Genomic DNA, 23,826 nt, shown 5'->3' with positions numbered 1-23,826 from the left:
CAACTCCCCCCAGCTCCCCCTTCCAGCCCCCCCGCTCCCCCGCCCCCCCCCACGTCCCCCCGGCGCCCCCTGCCCGCCCCCCTGCTGCCCCGCCCCCCCCCCACTCCCCCCGGCCCCCCCTGCCCGCCCCCCCGCTCCCACTCCTCCCCCCAGCTCCCCCCGGCTCCCCCTTCCTGCCCCCCTGCTGCCACGCCACCCCCCAACTCCCCCTGGTTCCCCCTTCCGGCCCCCCCGCACCCACGCCCCCCCCCACCACCCCCCGGCTCCCCCTTCCAGCCCCCCTGCTGCCACGCCACCCCCCGGCTCCCCCCGGCTCCCCCTTCCAGCCCCCCTGCTGCCACGCCACCCCCCGGCTCCCCCCGGCTCCCCCTTCCGGCCCCCCAGCTTCCACAGGGTCCCTCTTCAAGTCCCCTGAGCCCCCCAGCTCCCCCAACTCCCCCTGGCTGCCCCTTCCAGCCCCCTAACTCCCCCTTCTGGCCATCCAGCTCCCTTTCCCCCCCACAACTCCCCTGGCTCCCCCTTCCAGCTCCTCCTCCACCCCACAACTGCCCCCATCTCCAGCTTCCAGGCCCCAGCTCGTCCTCCACCCCACAACTCCCCCTTCCAGGCCCCGCAGCTCCCCCGCGCCCCCCCGGCTCCCCTCCCAGCCCCCCGCCATGGCGTCGGGCGTGGAGCTGCTGCGGTTCCAGCTGCCGGGGCACGAGGCGGCCACGCTGCGGAACATGAACCAGCTGCGCTCGGAGGAGCGGTTCTGCGACGTGACCATCGTGGCCGAGAGCCTGAAGTTCCGGGGCCACAAGGTGATCCTGGCGGCCTGCTCCCCGTTCCTGCGCGACCAGTTCCTGCTGAACCCCTCCTCCGAGCTGCAGGTCTCCCTCATGCACAGCGCCAAGATCGTGGCCGACCTGCTGCTCTCCTGCTACACCGGCGCCCTGGAGTTCGCCGTGCGCGACATCGTCAACTACCTGACGGCCGCCAGCTACCTGCAGATGGAGCACGTGGTGGAGAAGTGCCGCAACGCCCTCTCCCAGTTCATCCAGCCCCAGATCGGCCTCAAGGAGGACGCCCCCCCGGCCAAGGGGGGCGCCGCCCGGGCGCCGGCCGGCCCCTCGGCCCAGGAGCGGGCCCGGCACCGCCTGCCAGCCTGGCCCCTGAAGCTGGAGCTGGAGGAGCTGGAGCTGAAGGACGAGGAGGAGGAAGAGGACTACGGGGACGACGACGGCGTCTCCGACATCTGCATCGTCAAGGTGGAGTCGGCCCTGGAGGTGGCGCAGCGGCAGAAGAAGCAGCAGGCGGCGGCGGTGGCGGCCTGGGCCAAGGAGGGGGCCCCGCCGCCCGGCTGGGCCAAGGAGCAGCAGCAGGAGGCCCAGGTGAACTCCACGGTGGCCGAGGGGCCGGCGCCGCCCGAGCCGGCCCCGCAGGGCGTGGTCAAGGCCTGCTACAGCCTGGCCGAGGACGCCGAGGGCGAGGGGCTGCTCATCTTCCCGGGGGGCACCTACGCGGAGGAGGGCGGCGGGCGCCCCGGGGCCGGGCGCGGGGGGCCGGCGGGCCCCCACCCGCTGCGCAGCATCCGCTGCGCCAAGTGCGAGGAGGCCTTCCAGGGGGTGGAGAAGCTGGTCTTCCACATGCGGGCCCAGCACTTCATCTTCATGTGCCCGCGCTGCGGCAAGCAGTTCAACCACAGCAGCAACCTCAACCGGCACATGAACGTGCACCGGGGCGTGAAGTCCCACTCCTGCGCCGTCTGCGGCAAGAGCTTCACCCAGAAATCCACCCTGCACGACCACATGAACCTGCACAGCGGGCAGCGCCCCTACCGCTGCTCCTACTGCGACGTGCGCTTCGCCCACAAGCCCGCCATCCGCCGCCACCTCAAGGAGCAGCACGGCAAGACCACCGCCGAGAACGTGCTGGAGGCCAGCGTCTCCGAGATCAACGTCCTGCTGCCCTAGGGGCGCCGGGGCTCCTGGGTTCTCGCCCCGGCTCCGGGAGGGGAGTGGGGTGTAGTGGTTAGAGCAGGGGCGCTGGGAGCCAGGACTCCTGGGTTCTCTCCCTGGCTCTGGGAGGGGAGTGGGGTGTAGTGGTTAGAGCAGGGAGGCTGGGAGCCAGGACTCCTGGGTTCTCTCCCCGGCTCTGGGAGGGGAGTGGGGTGTAGTGGTTAGAGCAGGGAGGCTGGGAGCCAGGACTCCTGGGTTCTCTCCCCGGCTCTGGGAAGGGAGTGGGGTGTAGTGGTTAGAGCAGGGAGGCTGGGAGCCAGGACTCCTGGGTTCTCTCCCCGGCTCTGGGAGGGGAGTGGGGTGTAGTGGTTAGAGCAGGGAGGCTGGGAGCCAGGACACCTGGGTTCTCTCCCCCGCTCTGGGAGGGGAGTGGGGTGTAGTGGTTAGAGCAGGGGGGCCTGGGAGCCAGGACTCCTGGGTTCCCTCCCTGGCTCTGGGAGGGGAGGTGGGTCTAGTGGTTAGAGCGGGGGGGGGGCAGGGGCTGGGAGCCAGGACTCCTGGGTTCTCTCCTCAGCTCTGGGAGGGGAGTGAGGGCTGGTGGTTAGATCTGGGGGTGTGGGCTAGGAGCCAGGACCCCTGGGTTCCGTCCCAGGCTCAGGGAGGGGAGGGAAAGGGAGGGGGGCTACTAGGTTAGAGCCGGGTGTGTTTTCCCAGCAACCAAAGAACGGACGTCCCGGCGGGAATTGGAGCCCAGGATGCGCCGAGCGAAAGGCCGCGGGCGGGGGGAATCTCCAGTAGCTGGTAGTAGTAGGCTTTTATCCATCTCTCCTTTCCGCCGGCAAGACGGGTTAGCACCCTTCAGCTGGCCGAGCGCAGATTTAGCCACTAGGAATTAGAGGGGGACGGGCGGGGATGGGGCACGGGACCTGGCCTCTCTGGGGGGTGTCGGGTCCCCTCTGGCCCCAGGGCGGGGGCTGCTGAGGCGGCTGTTCCCCTCTGGGGGGCGCCGGCGCTGGGGCTCACCCGCCACGTCCACAACCAGTTTTTAGATCGTTTAAAGCTTTTTTTTAATTAAAAAGAAAGAAAAGAAAAAAGTGTCAAAGTTGTTTTATTTGGGAGTGGGGGCTGGTGGGTTAGAGCAGGGGGGGCTGGGAGCCAGGACTCCTGGGTTCTCTCCGGGCTCTGGGAGGGGAGTGGGGGCTGGTGGTTAGAGCAGGGGGAGCTGGGAGCCAGGACTCCTGGGTTCTCTCCGGGCTCTGGGAGGGGAGTGGGGGCTGGTGGGTTAGAGCAGGGGGGGCTGGGAGCCCGGACTCCTGGGTTCTCTCCCAGCTCTGGGAGGGGAGTGGGGGCTGGTGGGTTAGAGCAGGGGGGCTGAGAGCCAGGACTCCTGGGTTCTCTCCCCGGCTCTGGGAGGGGAGTGGGGGCTGGTGGGTTAGAGCAGGGGGGGCTGGGAGCCAGGACTCCTGGGTTCTCTCCCCGGCTCTGGGCGGGGAGTGGGGGCTGGTGGGTTAGAGCAGGGGGGGCTGGGAGCCAGGACTCCTGGGTTCTCTCCGGGCTCTGGGAGGGGAGTGGGGGCTGGTGGGTTAGAGCAGGGGGGCTGAGAGCCAGGACTCCTGGGTTCTCTCCCCGGCTCTGGGAGGGGAGTGGGGGCTGGTGAGTTAGAGCAGGGGGGGCTGGGAGCCAGGACTCCTGGGTTCTCTCCCAGCTCTGGGAGGGGAGTGGGGGCTGGTGGGTTAGAGCAGGGGGGGCTGGGAGCCAGGACTCCTGGGTTCTCTCCCCGGCTCTGGGAGGGGAGTGGGGGCTGGTGGGTTAGAGCAGGGGGGGCTGGGAGCCAGGACTCCTGGGTTCTCTCCGGGCTCTGGGAGGGGAGTGGGGGCTGGTGGGTTAGAGCAGGGGGGGCTGGGAGCCAGGACTCCTGGGTTCTCTCCCCGGCTCTGGGAGGGGAGTGGGGGCTGGTGGGTTAGAGCAGGGGGGGCTGGGAGCCAGGACTCCTGGGTTCTCTCCGGGCTCTGGGAGGGGAGTGGGGGCTGGTGGGTTAGAGCAGGGGGGGCTGGGAGCCAGGACTCCTGGGTTCTCTCCCCGGCTCTGGGAGGGGAGTGGGGGCTGGTGGGTTAGAGCAGGGGGGGCTGGGAGCCAGGACTCCTGGGTTCTCTCCCCAGCTCTGGGAGGGGAGGGGAGTGGGGGCTGGTGGCTTAGTGCAGGGGGGGCTGGGAGCCAGGACTCCTGGGTTCTCTCCCAGCTCTGGGAGGGGAGTGGGGGCTGGTGGGTTAGAGCAGGGGGGGCTGAGAGCCAGGACTCCTGGGTTCTCTCCCCGGCTCGGGGGGCTGGGTGGGGGACGTTCCCAGGGAAGCGCCAATGGGGATCGCTGGGGGGCGGGAGGGGGCGGGGTTTGCTGCGCTGGGGGCGGGGCCTCGGGCTCTCCGGCCGCCCCGTTGGTGACGTCACTGCCGGGCGCTGCCGCCGCGCGGCTGCCGGGACCGAGCCATGGAGGCGGCGGGAGCGGGCGAGGTGGGGGAGGGGCGGAGGGGCGGAGGGACCCAGGCGTCCGGGGTGGGCGGGGCGAGTCTGTGTGAGCCCGGGGCTAATGGGGGGGCGGGGTCGGGCCCCAGCGCGGGCTGGGGGGCAGTGGGGGGGGTTGCTGGCTGGGGGGGCCGGGCTGGGGGGGCCGGGCTGGGGGGCAGTGGGGGGGGTTGCTGGCTGGGGGGCCGGGCTGGGGGGCCGTGGGGGGGGTTTCTGGCGGGGGCGACGGGCTGTGGCGGCCTGGATGGTCCGCAGTGGGGGGCCGGGCTGGGGGGCAGTGGGGGGGGTTGCTGGCTGGGGGCTGGGCTGGGGGGCAGGGGGGGTTGCTGGCTGGGGGGGCCGGGCTGGGGGGCAGTGGGGGGGGTTGCTGGCTGGGGGGGCCGGGCTGGGGGGCAGTGGGGGGGGTTGCTGGCTGGGGGCCGGGCTGGGGGGGCCGGGCTGGGGGGCAGGGGGGGGTTGCTGGCTGGGGGCCGGGCTGGGGGGGCCGGGCTGGGGGGCAGTGGGGGGCCGGCCGGGGGCACTGGGCACCTCTGACCCCGTCTCTCTCCGCAGCGGGACGAGCCGAGGGGGGCGGCGCTGGTGGCGGAGAAGGAGCCGGGAGAGAAAGGTGAGTGGGGGGGGGCAGTGCCCCCCACGTGCCCCCCGGCGCCGGCCCTGGGAGCTGCAGACTCGTGGGGCCGGGATATCGCCCCGGCCAGGGGGCGGCGCTGGGGGTCCCAGGGGCTCCCGGCCCCATGGCTGGGACGCCTGGCCCCAGGGGTGAGGTCCTGGCTGGGGTAACGGCACCGGCCCCTTACGGGCTCCCGGCTCCGCCCCTGCACCGGTTACAGGGCCCCCGCGCCCCCCCTTTCCCTGCGCCCCCCTGACCCACGGCCCCCCCGATCCCCTTGGGGTTCCCGTCAGCCCCGCGCCCCCATGACCCACGGGCCCCCCGATCCCCTTGGGGTTCCCGTCAGCCCCGCGCCCCATGACCCACGGGCCCCCCGATCCCCTTGGGGTTCCCCTCAGCCCCACGCCCCCATGACCCACGGGCCCCCCGATCCCCTTGGGGTTCCCGTCAGCCCTGCGCCCCATGACACACGGGCCCCCCGATCCCCTTGGGGTTCCCGTCAGCCCCGCGCCCCCCTGACCCAAGGGCCCCCCGATCCCCTTGGGGTTCCCGTCAGCCCCACGCCCCCATGACACACGGGCCCCCCGATCCCCTTGGGGTTCCCGTCAGCCCCGCGCCCCCATGACGCACGGGCCCCCCGATCCCCTTGGGGTTCCCGTCAGCCCCGCGCCCCCATGACGCACGGGCCCCCCGATCCCCTTGGGGTTCCCGTCAGCCCCGCGCCCCCATGACGCACGGGCCCCCCGATCCCCTTGGGGTTCCCGTCAGCCCCGCGCCCCCATGACGCACGGGCCCCCCGATCCCCTTGGGGTTCCCGTCAGCCCCGCGCCCCCATGACCCACGGGCCCCCCGATCCCCTTGGGGTTCCCGTCAGCCCTGCGCCCCCCTGACCCAAGGGCCCCCCGATCCCCTTGGGGTTCCCGTCAGCCCCGCGCCCCCATGACACACGGGCCCCCCGATCCCCTTGGGGTTCCCGTCAGCCCCGCGCCCCCATGACCCACGGGCCCCCCGATCCCTTTGGGGTTCCCCTCAGCCCCGCGCCCCCCAGACACACGGGCCCCCCGATCCCCTTGGGGTTCCCGTCAGCCCCGCGCCCCCATGACACACGGGCCCCCCGATCCCCTTGAGGTTCCCGTCAGCCCCGCGCCCCCATGACGCACGGGCCCCCCGATCCCCTTGGGGTTCCCGTCAGCCCCGCGCCCCCATGACGCACGGGCCCCCCGATCCCCTTGGGGTTCCCGTCAGCCCCGCGCCCCCATGACGCACGGGCCCCCCGATCCCTTTGGGGTTCCCCTCAGCCCCGCGCCCCTCAGTCACGGGCCCCCCGATCTCCTTGGGGTTCCCGTCAGCCCCGCGCCCCCATGACCCACGGGCCCACCTATCCCCTTGGGGTTCCCCTCAGCCCTGCGCCCCCATGACCCATGGGCCCCCCGATCCCCTTGGGGTTCCCCTCAGCCCTGCGCCCCCATGACGCACGGGCCCCCCGATCCCCTTGGGGTTCCCCTCAGCCCCGCGTCCCCCTGACCCACGGGCCCCCCGATCCCCTTGGGGTTCCCCTCAGCCCCGCGCCCCCATGACCCACGGGCCCCCCGATCCCCTTGGGGTTCCCCTCAGCCCTGCGCACCCGGGGCCCCGCGGGGCGGGCTAGGGACAGACCGGCCCCTCCCCTTGCTTTGGGGGGTTGCCCCCACCAGCGTCAGCCCCACGGACGAACATGGGGCTGCTGAAACATGGACAGTCCCCCCATCTCTCCTCTTCTCCCCCCCAGGTCAGCATCCCATGGGGCAGGTGCCCCCCCGGGACCTCCCCACCGGTGCCGGGCTCCCGCCAAGGGCCCTGGGGCCGGAGGAGAAGTGGAAGCCGGGCCGGGACGGGGAGAGCAGTGGGGGAGGGGACGGGGAGAGTCCCCCCACAGAGAGGAACAGCGGGGACGAGGTGGTGAGGACCCAGGTGTCCGGGAGCCCCAAGGAGGTGGCTGGAGCGTCACCCGAAGAGGAGGGGACCCCAGCAACTGTGATGGTCACACCCGGCTCAGGGAGCAAGGGGCTGCCAGGTGAGTGGGGGGGCCAGGGGGAAGGGTCCGTGGGGTGGTGCTGGGGGGGAAGGAAAAGGTGCCGGGGGCTGTGGGTCCGAGAGGAGCTGGGGGGGCTGCGGATCAGAGGGAGGGGAGCAGCCCTGCGAGGAGGACACCAGGGGGCTGCGGGTCTGGGGGAGGGGAGCTGGGGGGCGGCGGGTCAGGAGTGAGGGGCCCTGGGGGGCTGCGGGTTGGGGGGAGTGAGGGGCCCCGGGGGAGAGGAAGGACACCGGGGGGCTGCGGGTCGGGGGGAGGGGAGCTGGGGGGCGGCAGGTCAGGAGTGAGGGGCCGCAGGAGGGAAGGACACTGGGGGGGCTGCGGGTCAGAGTGAGGGGCCCCGGGAGAGAGGAAGGACACCGGGGGGCTGTGGGTCGGGGGCAGTGAGGGGCCCCGGGGTGCTGCGGGGGGAGGAGGGGCCCCGGGGGGCTGCGAGTAGGGGGGGAGAAGGACACTGGGGTCTGCGGGGTGGGGAGATTGAGGGGCCCCGGGGTGCTGCGGGGGGAGGAGGGGCCCCGGGGGGCTGCGAGTCGGGGGGGAGAAGGACACTGGGGTCTGCGGGTTGGGGAGAGTGAGGGGCCCCGGGGGGCTGCGGGTCGGGGGGAGGAGCCCCGGGGGGCTGCGGGTCGGGGGGGAGAAGGACACTGGGGTCTGCGGGTTGGGAGTGAGGGGCCCCGGGGGGCTGCGGGTCGGGGGGAAGGAGGGGCCCCGGGGGGCTGTGGGTCGGGGGGGAGAAGGACACCGGGGGGCTGCGGGTCGGGGGGAGTGAGGCGCCCCGGGGGGCTGCGGGTCGGGGGGGAGAAGGACACCGGGGGGCGGCGGCTTGGGGAGAGTGAGGGGCCGCGGGGGGCTGCGGGTCGGGAGTGAGGGGCCCCGGGGGGCTGTGGGTCGGGGGGAAGGAGGGGCCCCGGGGGGCTGCGGGTCGGGAGTGAGGGGCCCCGGGGGGCTGCGGGTCGGGAGTGAGGGGCCCCGGGGGGCTGCGGGTCGGGAGTGAGGAGCACCGTCTCTCCCCCAGGCCACGCCAGCAAGACGCTGCCCTCGTCGCCCAGCAAGGCCGGCGGGGGGCCGAGCCGCGCCAAGATGTCCCTGACGGGCACCAGCAAGTCGCCCCCGTCGGTGCAGAGCCTGGCCATGCGGCTGCTCAGCCTGCCCGGCGCCCGCCTGCCCCCGGAGGGGGGGCCCGCGGGGGAGCCCGCGCCCCCCGCCCCCCCGGACCCCAAGCCCAAGGTCCACCGGGCCCGCAAGACCATGGCCAAGCCCAGCAACGGACAGGTGGGTTCTAGTGGGGCAGGGGTGTCGTCCCGGACGCCTGGGTCCCCTCGCGCCCCTCCCTTGGGGTGTCGTCCCGGACGGATGGGTCCCCTCGCGCCCCTCCCCTGGGGTGTCGTCCCGGACGCCTGGGTCCCCTCGCGCCCTTCCCCTGGGGTGTCGTCCCGGACGCCTGGGTCCCCTCGCGCCCCTCCCCTGGGGTGTCGTCCCGGACGCCTGGGTCCCCTCGCGCCCCTCCCCTGGGGTGTCGTCCCGGACGCCTGGGTCCCCTCGCGCCCCTCCCCTGGGGTGTCGTCCCGGACGCCTGGGTCCCCTCGCGCCCTTCCCCTGGGATGTCGTCCCGGATGCCTGGGTCCCCTTGCGCCCCTCCTTGGTGTAAGTCCCCCCAGGGTGTCGTCCCGGACGCCTGGGTCCCCTTGCACCCCTCCCCAGCGTAAGCCCCTCCCCTGGGGTGTCGTCCCGGACGCCTGGGTCCCCTTGCGCCCCTCCCTGGCGTAAGCCCCCACAGGGTGTCGTCCCGGACGCCTGGGTCCCCTTGCACCCCTCCCCAGCATAAGCCGCCCTAGGGTGTCGTCCCGGACGCCTGGGTCCCCTCATGCCCCTCCCCAGGCTAACCCTCCCCCGAGGTGTCATCCCAGCTGCCTGACCCCATCCTCTCACCTCCACTGCAGCCCCTAAGGACAGTGTCTCGGACGCCTGGGTTCCATCAGCGCCTTAGGGAGGGGCTGCTCCAGGTTTCAGCGCCGTGTCTGACCCCCCCCTCCCCCCCAATCCTGTCCGCAGGTCCCCGAAAAGCGAGTCTCTGAGATGCTGCATTTCCGAGTCTCTGACGACCTGCGGAGCATCGAGGAGCCAGGTATCCGGGGGGCTGCGGGTCGGGAGTGAGGGGCGCTGGGGGGGCTGCGGGTCGGGAGTGAGGGGCGCTGGGGGGGCTGCGGGTCGGGAGTGAGGGGCGCTGGGGGGGCTGCGGGTCGGGAGTGAGGGGCGCTGGCGGAGCTGGGGGGCATCTCCCGCCCCCCCTCGTTCATTCGCTCTCCCCCCAGAGCCGGCCAAGCGGCAGAAGCTGGACTACAGGACGGATTCGATTCACAAGCGGCTCCCGTCCTCCCTGCACAGATCCAGCCCCCGGGCCAGCACCGAGGTACGGCCCCACCCGGACGCCTGGGTCCCTCCCTCCCTCCTGGGGCGCGGTGCAGCTCTGACCCATTGTCCTCCCCAGATCACGGTGACGGAGGAAATGGCGGCTCCGCCCAGCGAGTCCCGCCCCCTGGGGGACCCCTCGGGGGCCCGGGGTGCGGGGGGGCCCCTGGAGGAGTGGGAGACCGAGGTGGGCGAGGACTTCAGCCTTTTCTACGACAGCTACTCCGTGGACGAGCACGGTGACTCGGACAGCAAGGTGGGCTGGGCTGGGCTGGGCTGCACACACGGGGACCTGGCGCTCAGATGCGGCTGGCTCTGGGGTGGGGCGCGGGGGCTGGTTATCCGGGGACCCCTGGCCCTGCCCTGAGGTGCGGCTGGCTCTGGGGTGGGGCGCGGGGGCTGGTTGGGTGGGGACCCCTGGCCCTGCCCTGAGGTGCGGCTGGCTCTGGGGTGGGGCGCGGGGGCTGGTTGGGTGGGGACCCCTGGCCCTGCCCTGAGGTGCGGCTGGCTCTGGGGTGGGGCGCGGGGGCTGGTTGGGTGGGGACCCCTGGCCCTGCCCTGAGGTGCGGCTGGCTCTGGGGTGGGGCGCGGGGGCCGGTTGGGTGGGGACCCCTGGCCCTGCCCTGAGCTGCGGCTGGCTCTGGGGTGGGGCGCGAGGGCTGGTTGGGTGGGGATCCCTGGCCCTGCCCTGAGGTGCGGCTGGCTCTGGGGTGGGGCGCGAGGGCTGGTTGGGTGGGGACCCCTGGCCCTGCCCTGAGGTGCGGCTGGCTCTGGGGTGGGGCGCGGGGGGCTGGTTATCCGGGGACCCCTGGCCCTGCCCTGAGCTGCGGCTGGCTCTGGGGTGGGGCGCCCTGTGTTCGGGAAGGGGAGTCGCTGCTCATTCGGGGCCGGGGCCGGATGCCTGAATTGGCTTCTCCCCCCAGCTGAGCTTTTCTCTTCTCGTGTCCAGTCGGAGGCCGACAGGGCAGGGGAACAGATGAGCGAGGAAGAGGAGGAGGAGGAGGAGGAGGAGGAGGATGACGAAGACGAAGAATCCGGGACCATGTCGGACAGGGTGAGCCCCCGGGGGGGGGGCAGGATGGGGGGCCGGGGGGGGCAGGAGAACTTCCCCCCTTCTCTTCCCCCATGACCGTTCCGTGTTCTCGCCCCCCCCCACCCGGCTCCGCCCCCAGAGCGCCTCCAGCACCAAGCGCAAGGCCAAGAAGCGCTGGAAGAACGACAGCCCCTGGGTCAAACCGTCCCGCAAACGCAAGAGGAAGGAGGCTCGGCCCAAGGACGGGCGAGGTGAGGGGGCCCGTGGCGGCGCGTGGCGGCGCGTGGCTGCGGAGCCGAGGCGGGTGGCGCCGGCGGAGAGAGGAGGGTCTGGGCTTGGCGGCGGTACCGGAGCCGTGTCCGGAGCCCCCCTGGCCTGGGAGATATTCCCCACCCCCCTGCTGTGTTCCCCCCGGGCGGGATTCCGTGGTGGTTTCGGTGCCTGCTCCCTCTCCGGGCATGGGGACGCCAGGGCGGTGCCGGCGCCAAGCCGGGGCTTTGGGCTTCCTGGCGGCGCCGGCGCCTCGTTCCTGCCCCAAACGGTGCCAGAGAAAGGGGCCAGCGAAGGCGGCGCTGGGATCCTGGGGTGAGGCCGGGGGGCGCCTGGGGGGGTGTCGGCCGGACCCGGGCAGGAGGGGAACCGGCGGGCTGGGATCCGGGGGTGAGGACGGGGGGCGCCTGGGGGGGGGTGTCGGCCGGACCCGGGCAGGAGGGGAACCGGCGGGCTGGGATCCGGGGGTGAGGCCGGGGGGCGCCTGGGGGGGGGTCGGCCGGCCCCGGGCAGGAGGGGAACCGCCGGGCTGGGATCCTGGGGGGAGGAAGGGTGGCGCCTGGGGGGGGGGTGTCGGCCGGACCCGGGCAGGAGGGGAACCGGCGGGCAGGGATCCGGGGGTGAGGACTGGGGGCGCCGGGGGGGGGGGGTGTCGGCCGGACCCGGGCGGGAGGGGACCCGGCGGGCTGGGATCCGGGGGTGAGGATGGGGGGCGCCGGGGGGGGGTGTGTCGGCCGGACCCGGGCAGGAGGGGAACCGGCGGGCTGGGATCCGGGGGTGAGGCCGGGGGGCGCCTGGGGGGGGGGTCGGCCGGACCCGGGCAGGAGGGGAACCGGCGGGCTGGGATCCGGGGGTGAGGCCGGGGGGCGCCTGGGGGGGTGTCGGCCGGACCCGGGCAGGAGGGGAACCGGCGGGCTGGGATCCGGGGGTGAGGACGGGGGGCGCCTGGGGGGGGGTCGGCCGGACCCGGGCCGGAGGGGAACCGGCGGGCTGGGATCCGGGGGTGAGGACGGGGGGCGCCTGCGGGGGGGTGTCGGCCGGACCCGGGCAGGAGGGGAACCGGCGGGCTGGGATCCGGGGGTGAGGCCGGGGGGCGCCTGGGGGGGTGTCGGCCGGACCCGGGCAGGAGGGGAACCGGCGGGCTGGGATCCGGGGGTGAGGCCGGGGGGCGCCTGGGGGGGGGGTCGGCCTGACCCGGGCAGGAGGGGAACCGGCGGGCTGGGATCCGGGGGTGAGGACGGGGGGCGCCTGCGGGGGGGTCGGCCGGACCCGGGCAGGAGGGGAACCGGCGGGCTGGGATCCGGGGGTGAGGCCGGGGGGCGCCTGGGGGGGGGGACGGCCTGACCCGGGCAGGAGGGGAACCGGCGGGCTGGGATCCGGGGGTGAGGCCGGGGGGCGCCTGGGGGGGGGGTCGGCCGGACCCGGGCAGGAGGGGAACCGGCGGGCTGGGATCCGGGGGTGAGGCCGGGGGGCGCCTGGGGGGGGGGTCGGCCTGACCCGGGCAGGAGGGGAACCGGCGGGCTGGGATCCGGGGGTGAGGCCGGGGGGCGCCTGGGGGGGGGCAGCCGCGGCTCCCTGCACACGTGTCCCTGTCGCCCCCTCGGCCAGGTGTCAACGGGGTCCCCGCGGCCGGGCACAGCGAGTACACGGAGGTGCCGCTGGGGTGTCTGGAGCTGCCCGGCGAGGGGGCGCTGTCCCCCAACAACGCAGGTGAGACCCGGCCCCCCTCTGCTTCCCCCCAACCCGGCCGCCATCCCCCCTCCCCCACTGACCGGCTCCCCCCCCCAGGCGTGTCCAACGAGACGAGCTCGCTGGAGACCGAGCGCTTCGAGGAGCTGCCCCTCTGCTCCTGCCGCATGGAGGCCCCCAAGATCGAGCGGCTCAGCGAGGCCGCCCGCAGCCACTGCATGGCCACCGAGAGCGCCGACGGGGAGGTGAGGGGCGGGGGCGGGGCCGGCGGGGAGGGGAGGGGCGGGGGCAGGGCCGGCGGGGAGGGGGTGGGGCTGGCGGGGAGGTGAGGGGGCGGGGCTGACGGGGAGGTGAGGGGGCGGGGGCGGGGCCGGCGGGGAGGTGAGGGGGCGGGGGCGGGGCCGGCGGGGAGGTGAGGGGGCGGGGGCGGTGGGGAGGTGAGGGGGCGGGGGCGGCGGCGAGGTGAGGGGGCGGGGGCGGGGCCGGCGGGGAGGTGAGGGGGCGGGGGCGGGGCCGGCGGGGAGGGGAGGGGTGGGGGCGGGGCTGGCGGGGAGGTGGGGCGGGGCTGGCGGGGAGGTGAGGGGCGGGGCCGGTGGGGAGGTGAGGGGGCGGGGGCGGGGGCGGCGGGGAGGTGAGGGGGCGAGGGCGGGGCCGGCGGGGAGGTGAGGGGGTGGGGAGGTGAGGGGGTGGAGCTGACAGGCAGGGGCGGGGCTGACGGGGCAATGAAGAGGCGGGGCTGACAGGCAGGGGCGGGGCCGACAGGGCGGTGAGGGGCAGGGCCAACGGGGCAGTGAGGAGGCGGGGCTGACAGGCAGGGGCGGGGCCGACAGGGAAGCACAGCTGGTGGGGTGATGTGGCCACAGAGTGTTTGAGACAGGAAGGGACCCCTTGCCCGGCACTGAGCTGCGGCTGGCTCTGGGGTGGGGCACGGGGGGCTGGTTATCTGGGGATCCCCAGCCCTGCACTGAGCTGCAGCTGGCGCTGGGGTGGGGCATGGGGGGCTGGTTATCTGGGGACCCCCAGCTCAGCACTGAGCTGCGGCTGGCTCTGGGGTGGGGCACGGGGGGCTGGTTATCTGGGGACCCCCAGCTCAGGACTGAGCTGCGGCTGGCTCTGGGGTGGGGCATGGGGGGCTGGTTATCTGGGGACCCCCAGCTCAGCACTGAGCTGCGGCTGGCTCTGGGGTGGGGCACGGGGGGCTGGTTATCTGGGGACCCCCAGCTCAGCACTGAGCTGCGGCTGGCGCTGGGGTGGGGCACGGGGGGCTGGTTATCTGGGGATCCCCAGCCCTGCACTGAGCTGCAGCTGGCGCTGGGGTGGGGCATGGGGGGCTGGTTATCTGGGGACCCCCAGCTCAGCACTGAGCTGTAGCTGGCTCTGGGGTGGGGCACGGGGGGCTGGTTATCTGGGGACCCCCAGCTCAGCACTGAGCTGCGGCTGGCTCTGGGGTGGGGCACGGGTTGTTTGGGATGGGAAGGGACCCCTTGCCCAGCGCTGAGATGCGGCTGGGTGAGACTCTGGGGAGGGACGGGACCCTGGCGTCCGGGCTGACCTCCCATCCCCCTCCCCAGCTGAGCGGCTGCGGCTCCAGCGTGCTGAAGCGGGAGACCATGCGCCCGTCCAGCCGGGTGCCCCTCATGGTTCTGTGCGAGTCCCATCGCGCCCGGATGGTGAAACACCACTGCTGCCCCGGCTGCGGGCACTTCTGCACGGCCGTGAGTGCGGGGGGGCCGCGGGTCGGGAGTGGGGGGCGCCGGGGGTGCCGGGGGGCCGCGGATCGGGAGTGGGGGGCGCCGGGGGGCACTGAGGGGGCGCCGGGGGGCCACGGGTGGGGACTGAGGGGCCCCGTCTCCCCGCAGGGCACCTTCCTGGAGTGCCACCCCGACCTGCGGGTGACCCACCGGTTCCACAAGGGCTGCGTGTCCCAGCTCAACGGGCTGATCTTCTGCCCGCACTGCGGCGAGGACGCCTCGGAGGCCCAGGAGATCACCATCGCCCGGGCCGACACCTCTACCCCCGCCCCCCCGCCCCCCGGCCAGGAGCCCCCCGACGCCCCCGGCCGCGCCGACACCACCCAGCCCAGGTGAGCCGCCGCGGGGCGCGGGGGGGGCGGAGAGCGCGTCAGTGGGGGGGGGGAGGGGCACCGCGGGGGCCAGGCCGGGGAGGGGGTGTCTCGGTCTCTGACCCCCCCACCCTGCTGCCCCCTCCTCTCCCGTTCAGCGCCCGGATGCGGGGGAAGGGCGAGGGACGCCTGGTCCCCCACGACCCACTGGCCGACGGGATCGACAGCTCCGGGGGGCCCGTGCTGACCCTGCCGTCGGGCGCCGCCATCTCGCCGCTGGGGCTGGGCCCGGGGCCGGGCCGCGAGCAGCTCGAGAAGGCCTTGATCGTGCAGGAGGCCGAGAGGTGGGACCCCCAGACCCTCCGCCCGCTTCCCACGACCCTCCTGCTCTCTGTGATCCCACTGCACCCACCAATACACCTGTCCCCGCCTCAGCCACTGAGATCCCACTTCACCCACCAATACACCTGTCCTCACCCCAGCCACCGAGATCCCACCGTACCCACCAATACACCTGTCCCCGCCCCAGCCACCGAGATCCCACGGCACCCACCAATACACCTGTCCCCGCCAGAGCCACCGAGATCCCACGGCACCCACCAATACACCTGTCCCCGCCCCAGCCACCGAGATCCCACTGCACCCACCAATACACCTGTCCCCGCCTCAGCCACTGAGATCCCACCGCACCCACCAATACACCTGTCCCTGCCCCAGCCACCGAGATCCCATCGCACCCACCAATACACCTGTTTCCGCCCCAGCCACTGACATGCCACTGCACCCACCGATACACCTGTCCCCGCCCTAGCCACTGAGATCCCACCGCACCCACCGATACACCTGTCCCCGCCCTAGCCACTGAGATCCCACCGCACCCACTGATACACCTGTCCCCGCCCCAGCCACCGAGATCCCACCGCACCCACTAATACACCTGTCCCCGCCCCAGCCACCGAGATCCCACGGCACCCACCAATACACCTGTTTCCGCCCCAGCCACTGACATGCCACTGCACCCACCGATACACCTGTCTCCGCCCTAGCCACTGAGATCCCACCGCACCCACCAATACACCTGTCCCCGCCCCAGCCACCGAGATCCCACTGCACCCACCAATACACCTGTCCCCGCCCCAGCCACCGAGATCCCACGGCACCCACCAATACACCTGTCCCTGCCCTAGCCACTGAGATCCCACCGCACCCACCAATACACCTGTCCCTGCCCCAGCCACTGAGATCCCACTGCACCCACGAAGATCCCACTGCACCCACCAATACACCCGTCCCCGCCCCAGCCACCGAGATCGCACGGCACCCACCAATACACCTGTCCCTGCCCCAGCCACTGAGATCCCACCGCACCCACCAATACACCAGTCCCCACCCCAGCCGCTGAGATCCCACCACACCCACCAGTACGTTGTCCTGCCCCTTGAAATCCAACACAATCCTCCCCCTGGCATCCACCATCCTCCCAACCCACCTCTCTCTCTGCCGCCTGGTATGGCCCATCTGTGACTCATGGCACCCACTCATTTCCCCCCACCCACACACGTCCCTGTGGTCCCAGGGAAACCACCAGTCCATCTCCCTCTGGCCCCCCAGGGCTCCCTCCGCCACACACCTGTGATCCCACCGCACCCACCAATGCTCCGTCCCGTGGCCTCCCCTTCCCTGTGCGTCCCCCGCCAGCCCTGCCACTGACCCCGTCTTGTTCCCTCGCTCCGCCAGGCGGAAGAAGCTGCGGTTCCACCCGCGCCAGCTCTACCTCTCCGTCAAGCAGGGCGAGCTGCAGAAGGTGCTGCTGATGCTGCGTGAGTGGGGGCCCCGGGGAGGGGGGCTGGGGGGGGATGTGGGGGCAGGGAGGGCGTGTGGGGCTGTGACCCCGCTCCCGGCTCTGATCCTGGTCCCCGATTCTCTGCCTCCCCCTCCCCCAGTGGACAACCTGGACCCCAACTTCCAGAGCGACCAGCAGAGCAAGCGCACCCCGCTGCACGCCGCCGCGCAGAAGGGGTACCTGGAGATCTGCCACGTGCTGCTGCAGGTGGGGCGGCGAGGGGGGCGGGGCGGGGGGGCAGGGGGATTCCTGCCTGGCAGGGGGCGAGCTCAGAGTCTGGCTGTTAAACCCCCCCCCCCCCCACCCCAGGCTGGCGCCAACATCAACGCGGTGGACAAGACGCGGCGGACGCCGCTCATGGAGGCCGTGGTGAGCAACCAGGTGGAGACGGCGCGGTACATCGTCCGCCGGGGCGGCTGCGTCTACAGCAAGGTCAGCGCGGGGGGCGCAGGGCGGGGGGCGCAGGGCGGGCGGGGGGCTTCCTGCCTGCCAATCACAACATGGTCTCCCCCCCGCCCCCCAGGAGGAGGATGGTTCGACCTGCCTCCATCACGCGGCCAAGTGCGGGAACCTGGCCATGGTCTCTCTGCTGCTGGCCACGGGGCAGGTGGACGTCAACGCCCAGGTGAGTCGGGGACCCAGGCGTCCGGCTGCCAGCAGGGGGCTCTGCCCGGGCCGTCAGGGCTCCCCATGGCCCCAGGCGGGCACTAGGGGCGGGGGCAGCCGGGCGGGGAGCAGGGGGCTCTGCCCGGGCAGTCAGGGCTCCCCAGGGCGGCGCTAGAGGCGGGGGCAGCAGGGGGCTCCCCCCCGTCCGGCAGCGCTGACCCCCGTGCTCCCCCCGGCAGGACAACGGCGGCTGGACCCCCATCATCTGGGCTGCGGAGCACAAGCACATCGAGGTGATCCGCATGCTGCTGACCCGCGGCGCCGACGTCACCCTGACGGACAACGTGAGTGGCGGTTTCTCGCTCCCCCGGCGCTCTCGGGGTCTTGGCTTCTCAATGCCCCCCTGCCCCACAAATCTGTACCTGTCGCTGTCTCTGCATGTGTCTGGTTCCAGGCTCCCTCCACGTCTCTGTCGGTTTCCAGGCTCCCCTCCCAGTCTGTGTATTGGTGTCTTGGCTCCACCCCTAGCACTGGCCGCTGTCTCTACTGCCCCTCGATGTGTTTGCTGGTTTCCAGCCCCCCCCCCCGCCCCCCCCCGGTCGGAGCTGGGTTTGCTGGTTTCAAGGCTCCCCGTAACCCCTCCCCCGCAGGAGGAGAACATCTGCCTGCACTGGGCCTCCTTCACGGGCAGCGCGGAGATCGCCGAGGTGCTGCTGAACGCGCAGTGCGACCTGCACGCCGTGAACTGCCACGGGGACACGCCGCTGCACATCGCCGCCCGCGAGAGCTACCACGACTGCGTCATGTGAGCGCGGGCTGGTGGTTAGAGCCGGGGGGGCGGCGCCTGGACTCCTGGGTTCTCTCCCAGCTCTGGGAGGGGAGTGGGGCTGCTGGGTTAAAGCAGGGGGGGCTGGGAGCCAGGACTCCTGGGTTCTCTCCCGGCTCTGGGAGGGGAGTGGGGGCTGGTGGTTAGAGCAGGGGGGCTGGGAGCCAGGACTCCTGGGTTCTCTCCCAGCTCTGGGAGGGGAGTGGGGGCTGGTGGGTTAAAGCAGGGGGGGCTGGGAGCCAGGACTCCTGGGTTCTCTCCCCAGCTCTGGGAGGGGAGTGGGGGCTGGTGGTTAGAGCCGGGGGGAGGGGGAGGGGAGCCTGGACTCCTGGGTTCTTTCCCAGCTCTGGGAGGGGAGTGGGGCTGCTGGGTTAAAGCAGGGGGGGCTGGGAGCCAGGACTCCTGGGTTCTCTCCCAGGCACTGGAAGGGGAGTGGGGCTGCTGGGTTAGAGCAGGGGGGCTGGGAGCCGGGACTCCTGGGTTCTCTCCCCAGCTCTGGGAGGGGAGTGGGGGCTGGTGGTTAGAGCAGGGGGGGCTGGGAGCCAGGACTCCTGGGTTCTCTCCCCGGCTCTGGGAGGGGAGTGGGGGCTGGTGGGTCAGAGCAGTGGGGGCTGGGAGCCAGGACTCCTGGGTTCTCTCCCCGGCTCTGGGAGGGGAGTGGGGGCTGGTGGGTCAGAGCAGTGGGGGCTGGGAGCCAGGACTCCTGGGTTCTCTCCCCGGCTCTGGGAGGGGAGTGGGGGCTGGTGGGTCAGAGCAGTGGGGGCTGGGAGCCAGGACTCCTGGGTTCTCTCCCCAGCTCTGGGAGGGGAGTGGGGGCTGGTGGTTACAGCGCAGGACTCCTGGGTTCCAATCTCCCCCCCCCCCCCAGGCTGTTCCTGTCGCGAGGGGCTGACCCCGAGGTGCGGAACAAGGAGGGCGACTGCCCCGTGGACCTGACGCTGGAGAACTCCGAGGTCTGGTTCGCCCTGCAGCTGAACCGCAAGATCCGGCAGGGCATCCTGAACCGGGCGCTGCGGACCGAGCGCATCATCAGCAGGTGGGTCTGGGCCCGGGGTGGGGTGGGGGGACGAGGGGCCCCAGCTGGCCAGCTCCGGTCTCACCCCTCCTGCCCCTCCCCAGGGACGTAGCCCGCGGCTACGAGAACGTGCCCATCCCCTGCGTCAACTCGGTGGACGATGAGCCGTGTCCCGACGACTATAAATACATCTCGGAGAACTGCGAGACCTCCACCATGAACATCGACCGCAACATCACACACCTGCAGGTAGCCGCCCCGGCGGGCCTGGCAGCCCGGAGCTGCCCATCTGGAGAGGGGAGCCTAGAAACCGAGAAATGCAGAACATTTTTGGAGGGAGGAGAGCATAGAACCTTGCAAATGCAGTAGGGGGGGGGGGGGGGCTAGAAACCGACAAATGCAGAATTGTTTTTTGAGGGGGGAGCCTAGAAACTGGCCTGCGGTGGCTTGGAGGGGAAATGGGGTTGCTGAGAAACCAGGGAAGGTGCAGACTGGGTGGGGGTGTCTGGAAACTGACAACTGCGGTGGGGGTCAGGCCCTGCTAAGCTGTGTCCCCCCCCCCCCACTTCTGCAGCATTGTACCTGCCAGGACGATTGCTCCTCCAGCAACTGCCTGTGCGGCCAACTCAGCATCCGCTGCTGGTACGACAAGGTGAGACACACACACCCCCCTTCCCGGGTAACTGCACGGTCGGGGGGGCATGAAACTGGCATGTCTGGATGCCATGGGGGGCCTGGAAACTGCTACATTGACACTATGGGGATGGCGGAGAGCCTGGAAACTGCCATGCCAGACCCCATGGGGGGGGCGGGGGGGGGCTGGAAACTACTTGGATTGGGACTGATAGACACTGAGGGTATCCTGAAAACCACCAAATATGGCAGTGGAGGGCCTGGAAACTGACGAGAATATGGGGGTGGGGGAGCCTGAAGGCAGACAAATAGAGCCATGGGGCTGGTAGGAGGGAGGAGCTTAGAAACTGACTCTCAGATGAGAAGAAGGAGCGGGTAGCCTGGTAACTTCCCCATTGGGTGTGAGGGAAGCCCAGAAACTGACTGTGCAAACATGTGATGGGGGAGCCATGAAACTGACGGGACGGGGGAGCCTGGACACTGTCAAATGAAACTGACAGATTCCCCCCCTCTCATAGGCTGCATGGCTGCCTCAGCCCCCCTAGAATATTCAGACCCCAGTTCCCATGGGCCTTCCCCCACTCCCCCACCCCATCTGGGGGAGGCAGAATTTGGGAGCTATTCAGAGATTATGACCCCTCCTCCCCTCAGGATGGGCGCCTGCTCCAGGAATTCAACAAGATCGAGCCGCCCCTCATCTTCGAGTGTAACCAGGCGTGCACCTGCTGGAGGAACTGCAAGAACCGGGTCGTCCAGAGCGGCATCAAGTGAGTCCCCAGGGAGGGGGCATCACCCCCTATTCCTGAGAGTCCAGTAGCAGGGAGTTCCCCAGGCTAACAGGAATCAGTGTTAGGATTGCTGGGCTGGAACTGGTGGGCTGGGGTGTCATGTGGCAGGGAGTTCCGCGGGTTAACAAGAAGCTTCTCCCCTGGCAGGGTCCGACTGCAGCTCTACCGGACGGCCAAGATGGGCTGGGGGGTGCGAGCCCTTCAAACCATCCCCCAAGGGACCTTCATCTGCGAGTGAGTGAGCCGGGGCGGGGGCACGGGGGGGGGGACCAGCTCGGCTGGGGGGCGGGGGCAGGGCTGGGAGTCGCCGGGACGTGACGGCTCTGCCCCCCCTCCCCGCCGCAGGTACGTGGGGGAGCTGATCTCGGACGCGGAGGCCGACGTGCGGGAAGATGACTCGTATCTCTTTGACCTGGACAACAAGGTGCGGGGGCCCGGATGCCTGGTGCTCGGGGGGGGGGGTGCTGGGAGCCAGGACGCCTGGGTTCTCTCCTGGCTCTGGGAGGGGGTGGCGGCTGGGAGCCAGGACACCTGGGTTCTCTCCTGGCTCTGGGAGGGGGTGGGGGCTGGGAGCCAGGATGCCTGGGTTCTACTCTGAGCTCTGGGAGGGGAGTGGGGGATAGTGGTGAGAGCTGGCGGCCCGGACTCCTGGGTTCTCTCCCCTCCCCCGCAGGACGGCGAGGTGTACTGCATTGATGCCCGTTACTACGGCAACGTGAGCCGGTTCATCAACCACCTGTGCGAGCCCAACATCATCCCGGTGCGAGTGTTCATGCTGCACCAGGACCTGCGCTTCCCCCGCATCGCCTTCTTCAGCAGCCGCGACATCCGCGCCGGCGAGGAGCTGGGGTCAGCCGGGGGCGGGGCCGGGGGCGGGGCTGGGGTCAGCGCCGGGGGCGGGAGCTGGGGTCAGCACCGGGCGGGGCCGGGGGCAGGGGTGTGGGGAGGGGCTGGGGTCAGTCCTGAGCTGGGGTGGGGCCAGGGGCGGGGCCTGGTGAGTATGGGCGGGGCTGAGGAGATGGGGGTGGGGCTGGCTGGGGAGTGTGGGAGGGGCTGGGGTGGGACCAGGGGCGGGGATGGGGCGGGGCCGGGTGGGCGCTGGGGGAGGAGATTGGGGCAGGGGCTGGTGAGTATGGGAGGGGCTGAGGAGATGGGGCGGGGCTGGGGCAGGCCTGTCGGGGGGGTATTGTCCCCCCCAGTGACACCCCCCCCTCCGTGCCCCCCCAGGTTCGACTACGGCGACCGGTTCTGGGACATCAAGAGCAAATACTTCACGTGCCAGTGCGGGGCGGAGAAGTGCAAACACTCGGCCGAGGCCATCGCGCTGGAGCAGAGCCGCCTGGCCCGCCTGGAGGCGCACCCCGAGCTGCTGCCCGACGTGGGGGGGCTGCCCCTGCTGGGCCCCTGAGCCCCCCAGGGACCCCGATTCCCGCCCCTGAGCCCCCCGGGGGATACTCCCCACCCTGCCCCTGCTGGGACCCTGAGCCCCCTGGCAGAGCCCCCTACACTGTTGGGTCCCGGAAACCCCTAGACGACCCCACCAGCCACACTGGGCCCCTGAGCCCCGTTCCTGGGGCTCCCCCAGGGCTCAGCCGCCAGCGACCCCTTGGCGGTAACGGCAGCGCTGCAGGAACCCCGGGGACCCCCCGGCTCGGGCCCTTTTTAACTGTAACGTCCTGGGGGGCTGAACCCAATAAACGCCGGCGCCGCCGGGAACACGGCCAGGGTGTGCGTTGTCCGTGCGCTGCCGGGGGGGTGTGCGACCGCTGCCCCCTGCTGGGGGGGGGGTGTGCACGTGCAACCGCTGCCCCCTGCTGTGTGTGTGTAACCACCACTCCCTGCTGGGTGTCTGTGTGCATCTGCGATCGCCATCCCCTGCTGTGTGTGTATGTGCAACCGCCGTGCCCTGCTGTGTGTGTGTGTGTGTGTGTGCGACCGCCGCCCCCTGCTCTGTGTGTGTGTGTGCGCGTGCAATCACCGCCCCCTGCTCTGTGTGTGTGTGTGTGTGTGCGTGCACACATGCAACCGTCGCTCCCTGCCGGGGGTGTGTGTGCGTGTGCGACCGCTGCTCCCTGCTGGGGGTGTGGGTGTGCACGCGATGGCCCCCCCCTGCTGGGGGGTGTGTGCGATCAGTTGGTGCTGAGGGTGAGGTCCAGGGCTTTACCTGGTTGTGGGTTTCCCTGCGGTTGCTGAGGTCAGTTGTGGCTGTGTGAGATTTGTGGCGGTGTCTCGAGTGGGTGTTTGTGTGTCAGCAGATTGGGTTGTGGTGTCCCTGGGTGTGACTGTCACGGAGTGTGGGGGAACCAGGCCCTGCACCCCCGGGCTCCCTGCGATTCCCCAGGACTCTCAGCCAGCCAGCAAAGCAGAAGGTTTATTTAGACGACAGGAACACAGGCCAGGACAGGGTCTTGCAGGCCCAGATAACCGGATCCCCCCAGGAGGTCCATCTTGGGGGCCTCCCAGCCCCCCCCCCCTCGGGGATCAGAGCCCGGTCTCCCTGCTCCCCTGTTTCCCCAGCCCACAACAGTCTGCCCCCCCCCTCCGGCCCCTCCTCTCTTCTCCGCTTCCTTCCCGGGCCAGGAGGTCACCTGACCCCTTTGTCTCCCACACCTTGAGATGCACCTTTGCAGGGAGGGGCCGGGCCATCCGTTGCTAGGAGACAGTGTCAGGCATTCGGCCTTCTGCTTTGCTAGATACTTAGGGGCCTGCCCCCAGCACTCCCAGCCCCCAGTGCGACCAGTCCCACTTCGTCCCAGGGACCCTTTGCGCTGGGTGCGATTGTGTGTCTGTGGCCTGCGGCTGTTGCAAGGGTTGTGTGTGGTGCTGTCTGCTTTGTCTCACCCACGTGTCTGCACACACGGCTGGGGGGGGGGATTTGTGCTGTGCCTGCCCGGGGCGGCGGGGCAGGTTGTGGTGTCTGCCGGCCAGGGGAGGCTGTTTGCCTGGTGGGGGTTGCAGGTTCAGGGTTGTCGTCTTGTGTTCGAGTTACGTTGTGGTGTGAGTGGGGGGTGAGGACTGGCTGCTTGTAGGCCTGGCGGTGGGGCACTGTGTTGCTACCCCCTTTTGCGGTTGTGTCTGGGTGATTGCGTTGGGGTGTGAGGTCCGGGTGCATCTGTTCGGTAGTGTTTGTGCGTCAGGTGAGTGTGATTGTGGGAGGGGCGTTGATGCTGTTGTGGGCGGTTGCGAAGTTGGGTTGGGGTGTTGGCTTGGGGTTGTGATGGCAGGGGCTGAGTGTGATTGTGTGTCGGGTTGTGTCAGTGACGGAGTAGGGAGTGGGGTGGATTGCACATTGTCGGGTTGTGTTGGTGTGGGGGGTGTCGGGGATGGGTGGGGTGTGGGTTGGGGTGTCGGGTTGTGTTGGGGGTGTCGGGTTGTGTTGGTGTCGGGTTGTGGGTGTGTTGGGGTTGAGGTTGGGGGCTGAGTCCTTAAGCTCAAGGGCCCGGAGATGGACGTGGCACCTGGGCAGGTGCGAGGGGGCGTGGCCTGGTACGCAGGGGGCGGGGCTTGCGGTCAG

At 71.6% G+C, this 23,826-nt stretch overlaps 2 protein-coding genes across 2 annotated transcripts; both read left to right on the top strand.

Moving 5' to 3' along the window:
* Nucleotides 1-445: 445 nt before the first annotated feature.
* Nucleotides 446-2,070, top strand: ZBTB12 (zinc finger and BTB domain containing 12). The gene is given in 3 exon segments (XM_044982682.1): nt 446-1,283; nt 1,286-1,357; nt 1,392-2,070. Coding segments are annotated over 3 exon segments (1,260 nt in total). The 5' UTR covers nt 446-656; the 3' UTR covers nt 1,953-2,070.
* Nucleotides 2,071-4,359: 2,289 nt separating this feature from the next.
* Nucleotides 4,360-22,031, top strand: EHMT2 (euchromatic histone lysine methyltransferase 2). The gene is made up of 28 exons (XM_044981927.1): nt 4,360-4,445; nt 5,010-5,064; nt 6,836-7,120; nt 8,154-8,410; nt 9,191-9,263; nt 9,451-9,548; nt 9,627-9,803; nt 10,497-10,601; nt 10,720-10,831; nt 12,459-12,560; nt 12,639-12,784; nt 14,111-14,254; nt 14,399-14,622; nt 14,760-14,945; nt 16,339-16,421; nt 16,545-16,651; nt 16,754-16,876; nt 16,968-17,069; nt 17,290-17,394; nt 17,701-17,855; nt 18,745-18,912; nt 18,996-19,140; nt 19,466-19,543; nt 20,176-20,291; nt 20,460-20,546; nt 20,658-20,736; nt 20,986-21,161; nt 21,540-22,031. Exons 1-28 carry the CDS (start codon nt 4,422-4,424, stop codon nt 21,718-21,720), a joined length of 3,693 nt encoding a protein of 1,230 aa, XP_044837862.1. The 5' UTR covers nt 4,360-4,421; the 3' UTR covers nt 21,721-22,031.
* Nucleotides 22,032-23,826: the final 1,795 nt, after the last annotated feature.

This window comes from Mauremys mutica, chromosome 12 (genome assembly GCF_020497125.1).
Source record: "Mauremys mutica isolate MM-2020 ecotype Southern chromosome 12, ASM2049712v1, whole genome shotgun sequence".
NCBI classification, from domain to species: Eukaryota; Metazoa; Chordata; order Testudines; family Geoemydidae; genus Mauremys; species Mauremys mutica.
Note: the sequence above shows the minus strand (reverse complement) of the source record. Positions and strands in the feature narration are given on the sequence as shown.